General features: G+C 41.7%; 1 protein-coding gene across 1 annotated transcript in view; it reads right to left on the reverse strand.

Moving 5' to 3' along the window:
* The window catches only part of rab6ba (RAB6B, member RAS oncogene family a), a 51,486-nt gene that overhangs the window by 12,467 nt on the left and 24,139 nt on the right, over window positions 1-14,880 (reverse strand). The window contains exons 3-5 of the mRNA XM_041934889.1: window positions 5,889-5,942; window positions 5,415-5,520; window positions 3,979-4,090 (exon numbers count right to left, since the gene is read on the reverse strand). Of these exons, the coding sequence (XP_041790823.1) occupies window positions 3,979-4,090; window positions 5,415-5,520; window positions 5,889-5,942 (272 nt within the window). The remainder of the gene's footprint in view (window positions 1-3,978; window positions 4,091-5,414; window positions 5,521-5,888; window positions 5,943-14,880) is intronic.

Here is a 14,880-nt window from a genome sequence, read left to right on the forward strand (position 1 = left end):
ACCTTCCTATGTGAAACGGAAAACTCAGAGTTTCCCTCATTTCAGGGTTAACATACTCGGAGTTTTCAATAAACCTGCTTTGTGAAACGGACCTCTGGTGAAGCAGTGGGTTGAGCTTTTAGCTGCAAAGAGCCAGATATTTCCCTCAGAGTGGGTACTGGACTTTGCCAGGTGGCCAAAAACACAACTGCAAGTCAGATAAATCCCCTCAAGCTGCAGTGAAGGCTCCAGATCACTGAGGCTGATTGTATTAAGTGGAAGAACATTAACTTAAGAACTGACGACGCACCAAAGTATTGTAGAAGCAGTGTAGAAGAAAAGAGCTGAGCAAGATACTCAATTTAAACACTGACTTAACCAGTACAGTTTTATAAGTCCCTGCGCTACTTCCTGTCAGTGTACAGCACATAAGGCTCCACTTGGCTGATGCTGCCTGGTGCACGATGCGCACTAGATTTCCCTTACACGGGGCTCCAGAGACTCTGCAGCACCTAAACTGAGCATACTTTAACTCTCCTTGGCACTAAGCATTGTGAAAAGCTCCACCATGCATGAATGAACAAACAAACACTCACAGAGATTCTCCTCTCGAGCAACTGAGAGTCAAATTGTACCAAATCATGGTAATGCAGTACACCTGAATCTCTGCTTCTTCTCAGGTAATGTCAAAGGCAGGGTTAGGTGTGTCTGTGCCGATACAGTGTAAGACAATGCAACAAAACTGCACCATTGACTTTGGTTTTTAAAGCTGCACACACAGCCAACTAGAAACAGATTTAAGATGTCACACAGACAAACTGTCAAATGACGCCAGCCACATTTCTTACAGTGCTGTCAGATCATGTGCCACGTCATTTCATCAGATGCTGACATATGATGCACACGCACTTCTCGTTCCTTTTCATTTAATGTGGATTTCTACAATTTCACATCATGAATTCAACTAAAATCATCATCAGGCATATTTGACAGTTGCTGTTTAAAGCCCATCTCGTGTAGCATCGCCGGAGCCACTGAAAACACGTGACAGCACCCACAGTGACAGCGACATTTATCATCTCTTGCATGTGAAACAGTCACTGGCATGTGCAACCACATTTGCACGAGGAGTGTCACTTGGAATAACCTCAATTTTCTTTGTAATAAATTAAATAAAAAGGAAAAAAAAAGGAAAAAATCATTTTGAAGATTCAGAATAATTGGTTAAGACACTGCGGTGTGAAACTGGAGCGCTGAAAAACTGCAGGATACTGAAGTTCAAAAAATAGAAACCAGAATTACTGCCTCGTGGTTGTTTGCCTCCGCCAACCAGTCAAGTGGCAGTTTACATCAGTATGTCCAGACTCATAATATGGCCAGAAAAGTGTTTCTGCACAACATTATGATGTCACAGTGAAGCTGACCTTTGACCTTTTGGATATAAACTGTCATCACTTCATTTTATCCTTTGAGACATTTGTGTGACATTTTGTCATAATTAGCATATAAACTCTTCTGTTATGGCCAAAAATGTATTTTGTGAGTTCACAGTGACCTTTGACCTCTGACCATCAAATTCTTATCAGTTCATCCTTGTTTGTGTCAAATTAAAAGAAATTTAAAGGCATTAAAAAAAGCCACTTTGATTTTTCTTCACTTTGGGCAAAAACTCTTCAGCCTCAAACACACACAGCAATAAGGCTGAATTACCTCTAACACAGAGATTGGGAGAGGATGCTGCAGTGATGTTCACGCAGGAAATAACTTTCACTTCCTCAAAACAGAACATTTACTGCAGCTTCAACTTCCAGACCCCATTAAGGCTAAACTGCAGTTAAGATAAATTAGCTATAAATTAAAGGGAAAAGGTTGAGTAGTTTACAGTTCACTGTTTTTCGAGAGGCCAACATTTTCTAAATAATAGTATCTAAATAAGTAATAATATAATAATAATAATATAATTTCATACCTAATTCTGTTGATTAATATAACTGCTTAGCTAGCAGGATGTGTATATTTAGATAAGAAGATAAAATCATAATTTTATTTGCTTACAGTCCATTGGTCGGTCTTAATTTGATATCATGACATCATATGCTCTTTACTACATCGTGGAAACAGATGGGACACTTTATGCTTGCCCAGTCTTACTGTACCTACATAACTTAATCTAAAAAACCAAAGCTTTTGCCTTTGATCTGTTGTTATAGCAGCATTTTATTGACAGATCCAGTGAGATGCAGCCTGGAAACTGCAAACACCAGCAGCTTTCCTGCTTCCCCTTCAATCTGAGACACAAGAGTGCCAATGGGAGTTTTTTTTCTGCAGCACAAAGTATGTCCTCGACATGTTAATGCTGTGAATCCTAACGTCTGTGCACTGGAAAATAATGCTGACAATAACAATTAAAGTGGTGCATATGTGTGCAGGGTTTATGGATGGTGGCTCACCTCATGAGGAAACATTACTAGTGAAAACACCCTCCTGAACACTGTTACAAACCTGACGTTCAGTATGGCTGCATCTTCGACAGGTGGATCAAAAGAAAGAGATCAGGAAGGATCCACCATCACTGTTAATGATGTCAGTCCAGAAATAGACCAGAAACCTCAACTGCCGTCCAAACTGAAGCACAGGACAGCAATAATACAGATGGAAGATTCATGGAGTGTTTGTCAGCCTCAAAATATGCTACTAATGACAACTAATGAGTTCTAAACCCACGACAACTAAAGCATGGCAACTAAACCATGCATGCAGTTGTATAGAAATGTCTTGCATATGATAGAACAGCGTTCACTGTGGTCTACAGACATGCCAGCAGCTGTGTGAGACTGTACTAAGGCACAGCGGTGCTTTGAGACAGATGCTAACATCAGCATGCTAATGCATAATGTTCACCATGCTCACCATCTCAGTTCAGTGTGTCAGCATGTTAACATTTGCTAATTAATGTTCTGCAGTGTAAACCTCACTGAGGGACAGAAACAGACACTTAAATAAAATACATTAATTGTGAATGTTTTTTTTTACGTGACTTTTTTGTTAATGCTGCCATTTTGGGCAGGTCTCTCTCGTAAAAGAGATGGTAAAATAAAGGTCAAATAGAAGAGAATAAACACGACAGGACTGACAGCTGACTCCACACCGATGTTAGGGAACAGCGCATAGAGGTAAAGTGGCACAGCTTAATTTTCTACACTTGTTGAAAGATGTCAGAGATGTGACGTTCACATGAAAAAATTAGGCCATTTTATGGTTCAGTTCTCCCTTTATTTTGCTCTTTTCTTCCACTATTATATATTTCTGTATATTTCTGCTTCATGTCATTTCATTTTTACGCCGCTTCTCCGAGCATTTCCTTCAATTCCTTTTTCCTTCTCAGCTTTAGTCCTATCAGTTCTATATGCACAGATACGTATGTATGAAAAAATTCCCTTGCGCACACCAGGAGCATCACCTGGAGCTAAATCACTGATTTATTCCCCCAAGCAAGCAATAATTTTCTCATTTTAAAGCAATAAGAGCAGCTGATTTGCTTTATGTTCCACCATAATTACCATAACATAACATAACCAGCTATGCCGATGAGTCTATTCATTCTATTTCTATTTGAGTCTCTATGACGTGGCAAACATTCATGTCTCACACCTGTCTTCATGTGACACTGTGGTGGTATTAATATAAACTCACATGGTAAAGAATTACAGAGTCACACTGGACTCAAACCATCAGTTCTCTCTCATTCAGATTCAGATTTATTCAGACACTCTGACATATAATCGAATCACTGACTCTGCAGGGGAGCCTGATGTTTCCCTCACGTTTTGTTCTCGTGGTATTGTGCTCCACTCAATGTTCCTGCAGACTGACTGACACTTTGCACATCATGGCTACCATGGCAACGGCGTCAAGACGCAAAGGGAAACGCTGAGTAAAAAAGACAAAATGAGACACGAGCGCTGACACGAGGAGGCACGTTCAGTCGTTTCTACGCACCTCTTATCTGCCAGGTCTGTCTTATTGCCGACGAGCATAATGATGACATCACTTCCTCTCTCTGTTCTCACATCCTCGATCCATTTTGACGTCTGCTGGAATGAATTAACGTCTGTTTAGAAAAAAAAAAGAGAAGAAACAAAGCGGAGTCAAGTTAAAGAGGCTGTTTGTGCAGCGTTCAGAGCACTGACACCTACACAGCAACATGTTGTGTTTTTGTAACAGCAGGCAGGAAATAATGAATGAATGGAGCTGATTGTTAATGAAGAAGAATCCCATGTGGTAGATCATCATTATATTGTACATGCCCGCTCGGTCACATGTTAAAGTTCTTCCTTTTGACTCTGCCACCTCCACTGAGGATGCAGGCTTGCTGCCATGCAGACTAACGGTCATATAGTATTCTTAGAGTGTGAATTTCATTGAGAAAGACCTTTGCATGGTTTTGGGGACGGTAGCTCGTATTTTTCCATAACATCAGGAATAAAATTCACTTCCTCAGGGCAACCGTGTTACAGTCTTTGCTCTTTTAAAAGATTAAATAGAAGCCGCTGACAGATCTGAGAGAGAATAATGTCACTTTCTGTCATGGAAAACGCTAAATATTCCTACCAACTGGAAATGAATTACAAGGTTTCACAGGGTTTCAGCTGTATGGATGAGCAGGGGCCATGAATACTACTGCTTGACTGTGCTGCAGCAGAATAAAACAGCTCGATGATGCTTTCAGGATAAGCTGTTCTGTCTGTACAGGCGTAGGCATGTCAGGCCCCTTGTTCCTCCTTTAAAAGAAAAACACCAAAGTTGTTCTTCTCCTTAGTGAAGAAAAAAATAAGAAGCAACACAATTTAGATGTATCTTTCAGTCATGCTTCTCCAGTAGTGAACAAGCAAAGAAACTTGCACCTGCATGTCATGTCAGAACTAATGTGGTTGTGGCTGTCTGCTCTGCCTATGACAGACTGCTTTATATCAGATTTGACTGGCTGTATTGAAGTAAGGTGGAGATGGATATTCTGACGAATTGGTGCAAAACAGAGTGCACCACCATGCAACCAAAAAATGTGAAATATGAGTCTCGCTTTGGGTTTCTAATTTTTTCTCCAAAGATACAGAACATGTGGTTTAGAGAGTGCATGTGAATCCTACAGCAGGTGAGAGAATCTGAGATGGTGGGATGTCAGTGCAATAGGTCTCATCTCATTGCACAGTGGACCAAGGAGATACTGGATATTTATCATGTTTCACAATGAGAGACAGTGAAGTTTTGGCAAAGGCTCTTTAGAGTGATGAACCACCTGTGTTGACAGTAAACAGGTGAAAAAGGATAACTGAAGTGTGATCACTTGCAGGTATAACAGAAAAAGGAGTCGGGCACTAACAGGCAAGCAGAGAAGTGTAAGAATGGCATTCACACATCCGATAAGGGACACTGACTTGTAATATCGTAGACCACCACAGCCACAGTGGAGTCCCGAATGTAACTGGGAATGAGGCTCCTGAAGCGCTCCTGTCCCGCCGTGTCCCAGAGCTGCAACCTCACCTGGGGTTCAGAGAGAGAAAGCTGAGGAGGCTGAGATTATTCAGATAGTCAGAGAGCCTGGAAACAGAAGGCTCCCTCCACACACACACACCCACACACACACGACACATACACAGCCATAAACACATGCAATAAGATATCTGTCGAGCTGTATGAAAGATTCCTCCAGGTGAACAGACATGCAGACAGGTTTGATTGAATTCATCCACTTATCATAAGCTACACAGATCACATGCTGCTCATTAGCACTGCTGGCTAACGTTTCAGTGCATGCATTATTGTCTGAAAGGAGTTCTTGCACCGCTGGCACATTACAAACGTTAAACATCTGTGTCATGACATTATACAGCTGTAAGTGAAGTTCTTACCGTTCGATCTTCCAAGTACATGGTTTTCGACAGGAAGTCAATTCCAATTGTGGCCTAGTTTAGGGAAACAAGACATCCACGGATCAACATCACTGTAAACACCTTGAAAAGCAAAGAGCAGAGCATTTACTGAGAAACTGAACTGAAGAGGGGGACAGAGTACTGTAAGATCTGTGGTTCATTTCAGTCCAGATCACATCACATGATCAGGACTGAAGGACATGAAGGGGCGTAACATATAATTGAATCCAGAACAACAGAACTGCAGATAAATTAAGCTTTTGTGAAGCTTATGATGTCCAATTTTAGTAGATTTTTGATTCAACTCAGTTTGTTTTTAAATTGGCGCAGCTATTATTGTGCAAATATTCCACTTCAACAACAGGACAACTGTATACAACGATATGTTGCGTATTTTATATGGTTTTTATTCTCAAATGGGCAACTTAAAATCATGGCACTTATCATCCCACATTATCCGTTTATAATCTAATCATTCCCTTATTGTGTCATGAGGCAGATGGCACTGTGTTCCCTCTTTAAAGGAAGTGTACTTTCCACAGCCAAGCCCACAGCTTTCTGCTTTGCAGCCTGCCGTGATATCATCAGGTGTTCTGGCTTGGACGAACTGGAGTTTCTTTTCAAAATAAACAATAAAAAAGTGCTTTTAAAACATCATTATGAAATTCAGTATTAGCAGTTACTATTCTGTTAGTGTTTTGCAGTCTTTGACCATGAGTTGGGAATCTTCCCAATCTTCTGTATGACAGTATGCACCTTGAATACTTTTCATAACAAAAGATATGAGAGTCAGAGTGAGAGATGCTGAATGACAGCTGGTGAAGGCAGATGTGGTTCGTGACCCTTTCATGTCGTGCATCCAGATGTTTGGTGTCTCAGTGAAAGCGTGAGGGGACGAGGGCGTAAAGGACAGCAGCTGGCGTGGTAGTGGCAGGGTCATTCCTACTGCATGCTCCTCGGGTCCTGTGTTCCCCTTATCTCTATGGCACATAATGGGGACATGACAGAAGGTCCTATGTTCTAAGGGTTAAGGTGACATTCAAACTTGAAATGGGTCAAATTTGTGCCGAACACAATAGGAGGGTCAGCGTGTGCCAATAAGGGAAGCACAAGTGAGGCAATAAGTAAAGGAATTTTATTGAACAGTGTTAAGATAATACCAAATCAACTGTGCACAAAATCAAAGAGATCCAAAGCAACATGGCGGCCTGGTGCCAGGAAAGAGCGCCACAGAACCACCAGGATGGGACGCCAGCTGACTCCAACTCCTTGATGACCTCAAAACACATCAACCCCTGGCAGAGACCCTGGAACCATCACATATATGTTCACTAAGTATTGAACTGGGGGACTGGGGACACTGGGAACATAGAACCTTGGGAACGACAGACTTTGGGAACATAGTGCCCTGAAAAAATAGGACGCCATGAACACAGGACCCTGTGAACTTAAGACACTTGGAACATAGGAACCTGTGAACATAATACCCTGGAAACATAGCAACCTGACAACGCATACATAGGATTCTGGGAACACAGGACTCTAGGAACACAGGACCCTGAGAACAAAGAATCCTGGGAACATAGGACTTTGGGAACATAGAATTCTGGGAACATAGGACTCTGGGAACATAGGACTCTGGGAACACAGGACTCTAGGAACATAGGACCCTAAGAACAAAGAGTCCTGGGAACATAGGACTTTGGGAACATAGAACTCTGGGAACATAGAACTCTGGGAACATAGAACTCTGGGAACATAGGACTCTGGGAACATAGGACTCTGGGAACATAGGACTCTGGGAAGATAGGAGTCTGGTAACATAGGAGTCTGGGAACATAGGAGTCTGGGAACATAGAACTCTGGGAACATAGGACTCTGGGAACATAGGACCCTGGGAATGTAGGACCCTGGGAACATAGGACCCTGGTAACATAGGAGTCTGGTATCATAGGAGTCTGGGAACATAGGACTTTGGGAACATAGGACCCTGGGAACATAGGTAGGCTCCTGGAATGACCCAGGATTATGTAGCACTCCCCAGCTGCATGTTTAAAGCCTGCGTGACCTGAGCCTGCAAACTACAGCACTTGCCAGCTGGAGCACGTGCTGTAGTCAAGGCTAACGGAGAAGCACCTGTCTGCAGATGGTGCAGTTTCCTACTTTCATTAAACAGTCAATACTGTTGACACATTGTACTGAGACACATTCTGATACGTTTGTACCCATCTGTGATTAAGCAGGTGGTTGTATCTGCCGTGTTTGTCTATGCTAGGCAGTCCAGCAGGGTGCCCACTGCCCACTTTGACAGAACTGGGCATCAGCAGCTTGATCACGCACTCGTTTCCTTGGCGATGCCAGCTACCACAGTGGACTAACTCAGAGAGTCTGGCATGAAGACAGGACGTCATTTATACTCCTGCTTTACACTCAGTCAGATCAAGAAGAGCTAAGCTGAAAATAAACAGCCTGAAAGAATTAAAATTATAAAGTACTTGATACAAGATTACAGTGAGTGATTTTTTTTGGCTGTCTCAGCCACAAAACAGACAGGTGGATTATATGAACTTCCAAAATAAATCCCTTGTTTATTCTGGCAGAATAGGCTTTAAAAGTATTTCATAACTTTATGTCTTTCTGCCACTGGGATGCACAATAGACTGAGTAAAATCACTGTCTGATACTGGTGAAAAGCACTAACTTTGCTCAATTTACCCACCACAACATCCCATAAAAATGACTCTGACATTAAAGTTTTGACCATTTGTGTAACGCGAGAAAACATAAATGATCTGGAGTGACGTCATAGCCTGAATGAGATGTTGCAGGAGTTTCTCTTGGGGGGATGGCATAGGTACTGTGGGCTTGTTCTGGTCCCAGTTTAAATATAGAATCCCACACAGACAGCTATACATGAACAGATTAGATCACCAGAAATTATTAATATTCCTTTTAAATATTTAACCAGCGCACCCTGCTAGAAGAAAGGACCTCTTATAGCTCTGTGGCCCATTCTGCCTGGGACGAGGGCAAGAAACGCCATCTCAAATGTATTTTTGACATTTCATTTAAATATTGCCTTCGATCACTGGTCTTAAGATATATTTTCACATGTAAAATCATCATTAAATGAATTAATTTTGATCAGTTTTGATGGGAAATTTTTGTTTTTGTTGTTTATGTGTGAGGACATCAGGAGGCATCATTTTCATTTTTAACGTTTACTGTTGTGGCCAAAAACATCGCGCAGCAAAGTGCAAAGGACAGTGAAGGTGAGCCCCGTTACTCGAGTGACGAGTGACTTTTAAATCCTTAATTACAAACCAGCTTGCCGTCTCTTTTCCATTGATCGGACACCCTGCGTCTCCATCCTCCATCATCTGTTCACAAACACTGTGCTCTGCGCTCCATGCGAGCATTTAATGATCTGGATATGACTTGGTTTGTGATATCGAAGATACTAACGCTAAACGAACATGCTGCTGCGATATTATCGCACCAGCAACAGACACGCTATAAATGTCACATAGTAATTATAAATTGGAGGAAGGTTGTGTAATATCCTTAGGCTCATCTTTGGCATCTGGGTAAAACCCATAATATCTCCAAGGTGTTATGTTTTTCTTTGACACTAAGTCGTCCGTGCTGGCTTGTCACTGGCAACTGTGATGTAACTCCCCATACCTCCTCCCAGTCCAGCTTCCTACTTCTGTGTACATTACTGACATCATAATACATGTACAATAACACCCTTACTATCAATTAGCAGTAATTAGGAGGTTATTGAAGGAAATGGCCTCATACAATAGTTGTAGATTATGGTTATGCAGAATAAGGCATTAATAAGCACTTTATAACGACTAATAAAGAGCCAATATGCTACTAAAATGCATGCTAATAAGCAGCTAATTAATGGTAAATATACGGTAAATACCAGAATGACTGATGTGAAAAGTCGGAATAGCTGGAAAAATAAAATATTTCATATATCACTGCATGTAACTCGAACTAATGCAGGATTCTGAACTTGGGATATTTTTTCCATTGTGGTATTTTTGCTTTTATGTAAGTAGAGAGCCTGAATACCTCTTCCACCACTCTGCTCCCACCAGGACTTTCAAGGTCCTCCATCTGGCAGGGACGCTCTTAAACCAACAGACCTTGAGTCACAGTGAGCATACTGGCATTTGCTCACAGCGTCGTATTTGACAGCAGCATGCGAACACACAAAATCTGATTAATCTGAAGCACAAGAGGGAACAGATCAGTTTATGATCACGGCTTCTCTGTCGGACAGCGGGCTGAGGTTTTAATTACATGCAGAACATAACAATTATAGCGTGCTACATTTGTAACCACAGTAATGAGCAGTGCCAGTAGTCTAGTCTATTTAACTCGTTTTACTTGTGTCACAAAGCATTATGGGTAGATCTGTAACCCACAACAGCATTAATTTAAAATGAAACCAATCTCCCAACCCTGATGGCAGACTGGGTTCTGTTGCAGCAGCAAAGGGAAAAATGCGTCACTCTCTGGCTGAAACACAGTTGGAAGAGATAACAGAGGATTAGGGCTGCAGCTAACAATTGCTTTCATATCTTCTTCGTGATCGATTATCTATCAGTTGTTTTTTCGATTCATCATTTAGTCTTAAAGAAAAAACAGTTTCCTGAGGGTGACATCTTCAATCTGTTTGTTTTATCAGAGCAACAGTTCCATTTGTTAATAATTCAACTGTTGTATTTTGTGATATAACGCAGAGCAAAGCAGCACATGCTCACATCTGAGAGGCTGAGCCCGCAGAGCGTTTGCTATTTCTGACTATTTAATCAACTAAACAATTAATCAATTATCAAACTTGTCACAGAGTAATTTTCTCTTGATTGATTAATCTATTGATTGACTGTTTCAGCTCTACAGGGGACAGAAAAGTATCTTAAAATAAGTTGAGATACATTGACTCTAACATTGGATGTATATTATTTTCAAACTGCTGACAAATATCATATTTTAGGGCTGAAATTAACGATTACTCATCAAAAATGTTCTCAAACTGTAGATGAACTGTTTTGTCTAAATAAAAATAGATTGTCACAAAGTGCTTGTCTTGTCTAAAAATCAAACGTATTCAATTTATTATCACGTAAGACAAAGAAAAGGAGCAGATCCTCAAGAAACAGGAGCCAACAAATGTTTTGCTAGAAACAATTCTTGACTAATCTATTCACTGTTTTAGTTCTATGCTGTTTACTCAAACGGGGTAATACATATCAGATCATGTGGAAAACTGAAAAATAAACCATTTTTTAAATAATCACACTAGAGAAAGAGGACCACAATAGTATTAAGTCGCATTTCACACCTTTACTGTCTGCTTCAAATTCACAAAGTGTGACATTTTATATATTTTTGAAATGTCCAATAAATCTGATTCACCAGATGCTACACTAAATAGCGGAGTATTTGGCAGAGCAGACAGATGCAGTCACAGCCTGGTGGCCAGGCCTGACTGACAGCTCCACCACAGCTGACAAAAGCATTCAGCCTCTGGAGGGCTCCGAGCCCTTTAGCATGTGCTGCCAGGCAGTGAGGACGCCTGCCTCTGTCTCTCTCGGCTGGGTGGCTGCTTGATGGGAGTCTGCTGCTTTAGAGGCAGCAAATCTGGCCTTAGTCATCCTCCCGCTGACTAAAGCCGCTACCAACCACACTCGGTTTCATCTTTCCGATGGCCCCTCGGTCTCTAAATACACTGCTGCTCTTCCTTCAAACGGTTGAACCGGATCTGCTCGAATCCGAGAGCTTTACGTACACGAAAACAAAAACACGCGGTGATTCAGTATGTAGGCCTGCAAAAGCGTGAGTTCATAAACCTTCTCATCAGGACGGATGTCTCCTGCAGGCTCACATTCTTAGCATCTTTCCACCCTCGCTGGGCAACTCCAGCCTCCCCTCTGTGCAGCAGCATAAACACTCAAACCGGGCTAATGCATGCAGCATTTTAATTAATACTCAAAGGTCTCGGGAGATGAACTGGAAAAAACTGCAAAATCATTTACAGCCGTAACCTGTCACTGAGCCAGGGAGGAAAAAGAAGAGGCATTAAGGCACGAGGGGAGAGGGTGCAGCATGCACACACACACACACACACACACACACACACACTTACTGTAGGAGAGACTGAGCTTTGATCTATGGCTACAAAGCAGAGGTTATGGCACCCATAACAAAATCATTAACCCACTATCTGGAAAAAAAAGAAAAGAAAATGAGAAGGAATGAAGAGGCAGCTTTGTGGACGCGGGGTGGAAACGGTGGATTCAAATCGCTTCCCTTCACACACAAATAAAATAACCAAATGATTTCCATATTCCTACCTGGCTGCTGTTACCATTTGACGCACAGGCCATTACAACAGTGTGGGGCAGAGAGTGGCATTAAACAGCATATAGAGAGATTATTAAATAAGCAGATGCTATCTGTCCTGCAGCTGGCTGCACAGTTACAACGGGAGGACATGGCTGAAAAAGCGAGAGTGAGGAGAGCTCCCTGTCCCTTCAGGACTCATCACAACGAGGCCGGTACATAAGGCCATTTGTCTCGGAAACCACATTCCCTCCTGCTCTTCAGAATAACTGCACTTGCTGCTGACTTTGGATTTTAAAGTCAGATTTTAGCTGCATTCAGGATGGGAGTTACAGCAGTGGCATTGGTGCAACAAAGACTGCAGGCGGCAATAGACGGCCACATTCACTACTACTACTTAAGAGTGTGCTACTCTCTCCAAAAATAATGCAGGAAATGATCATGTTGCATTTACTATTCATGCACATAGTCTCCCCATAGGTTCCTGAAGAGTCATTGTGAAGCTCAGTGACAGTGACTCAGGATGTCGCCATCTTGTAGGTGCCTGTCTAATCCAAAAAAAGGAGCAAAGAGGTGGATGATTTTCCATAACTTTAAGCCTTAATTTAAACAAGTGAGTTGTCGTACAGCTGTCATGAACGGGGAAATTAGCCATCGAGACCAAAACCGTTTTGTACCTGGCTGCATTTTGTTAGGGTCTAAGGTGATTGACTCATTTTTTTGGAGCCGAGCTCATTTGAGGAACTGCAGTTTTTGGCTTCATCTTTCAGCGCCGGAGAATGCCACCTGTCCATGTATTATAAGCCTTATTTATGTAGATATTACTGTGAAAACATATTCAATAAAGCTGACTTGAAATAGGGCAGGTGTTTTCAAAGTCTGCCTCTGAGCCCCCCAAGACAAAATTCACACAAAAAATAATAACAATAGATTTTGTCAGTTCCAGTATTAACCTTTGCCTTACTCCTGTTGGGGAACAATCATGCTCTTACTTTTGAAACAACAGTTCCTATAATAATTTGGGGCTACACAGTAAACAGGAAGTTGAGTGGATTCATGGATTCAGTGAGTTATGCTGTGGGTACAAGTTGTATTTATGGCCTATATTTATTTATATTTTGGCTAATTGTTACCACTAAAAGCATGCCAAATTAGCTATTAGCACTTCCTGTTTGCAACGTGACCATGGACATTCAGACATGAGGATTTATTGACGTTTATCCATGATGGACCTAATGGTATCCTTGGGAAGTGTATATAAATACGTGTATGATATCTGCAGCAATCAGTGAGGGTTTTTAAGGATCTTCCCTGCCAGTGTCACAGCCACGGCTGCTACTGTTGATAAACTGAACAAATCACTAACTTAAACTGTACTTCCACACCCCTCAATCCTCCTGAGGCCACCCAGCGAGGCACACCTCACAGTCAGAAAAGCAACTTTTCGTTTCCTAACTTCACTGTGCTACAGGACGATTTGGGTCCAGAAATACTACCTACGGACTACAGAGACATCTCTCAATTCTATCAGCTAACCACCCAGCAAAAACGCCCCCTTTTTAACAAGAGTCAATGAACGGATTAATTTATTTTCCCACCACTGAGAAGCTGATAAGGTAAGATGTTGCATAAAAAGCAGTGCACAGCCGACTCTGCCCAAATATAAGACCATTCCACAGCATTTTTTAACAACACAAAGACATGAGCCCTAACAGGCAGTGTGTAATGTCTGGCTCTGTAGTCTTTCATGACTTACGAATGTAGAAATATAAGAGGATACAACAGCAGCTGTGAGAGCACAACATCACAGAGCTAACAGACAATTTAATCCACACACAATGAGCCATCCAAATCTCATTACAGCACAGAACAGTCCTTGTGTGAAAGCTGGAGAATAGGCATGTTTTTTTTTTTCCTTTTCAGGGGGGTGAGCAGGATGCAGTGAAGCCAATAAAGACAAGCCTGTGCAACAACACTGATAATGTAATAAAAGCTAACTGATGTTTTGATGTTGATGTTGTGCTCTCCATGCTGTGCAGGCCTTCAAAGTAAAAGTTCAACATTTTGAGAAATGTGTTTATTTGCCATTTGGCAGAGCGTTAGATGAGAAGATCAATATCACTCTCATATCTGTCTGTTAAATAAATAGCTAGAAGCAACAGCTGGTTAACTTAGCTTAGCACCAAGAATAGAAACAGAGGGAAACTGCTAGCCTGTCTCTGACTAATTAACACCTTATACCTAATTTTGATTGGAAACTGACCGGGAGTCACCACTGGCTGCCCAGCAATTACTCCCAGCCAGTCTGGGATGTTTTCATGCTGGTTTTTGTGCAAATTACCCAAACCAGGTACAACATGCTAATCAATTAGCTCCAGATGTGCTAGCAGACAGGGACATCTTTACTTCCTGCATCTTGTTTGTCTAATCCGCACAAAAAACAAAGCCAGATGCAGGTTCGCTGTTTCTCCCTGCTTCCAGTCTTTTATGCTGTGCTAAGATAACCAGCTGCGAGGGGGTAACCTCATACTGAATGGACAAATCCGAGAGTGGTATCAGTCTTATCTGACTCTCCACTAGAAAGCGCATACATTTCCCAAATGTTAAC

The sequence above is a fragment of the Chelmon rostratus genome, chromosome 4, assembly GCF_017976325.1.
Source record: "Chelmon rostratus isolate fCheRos1 chromosome 4, fCheRos1.pri, whole genome shotgun sequence".
Classification (NCBI taxonomy): domain Eukaryota; kingdom Metazoa; phylum Chordata; class Actinopteri; order Chaetodontiformes; family Chaetodontidae; genus Chelmon; species Chelmon rostratus.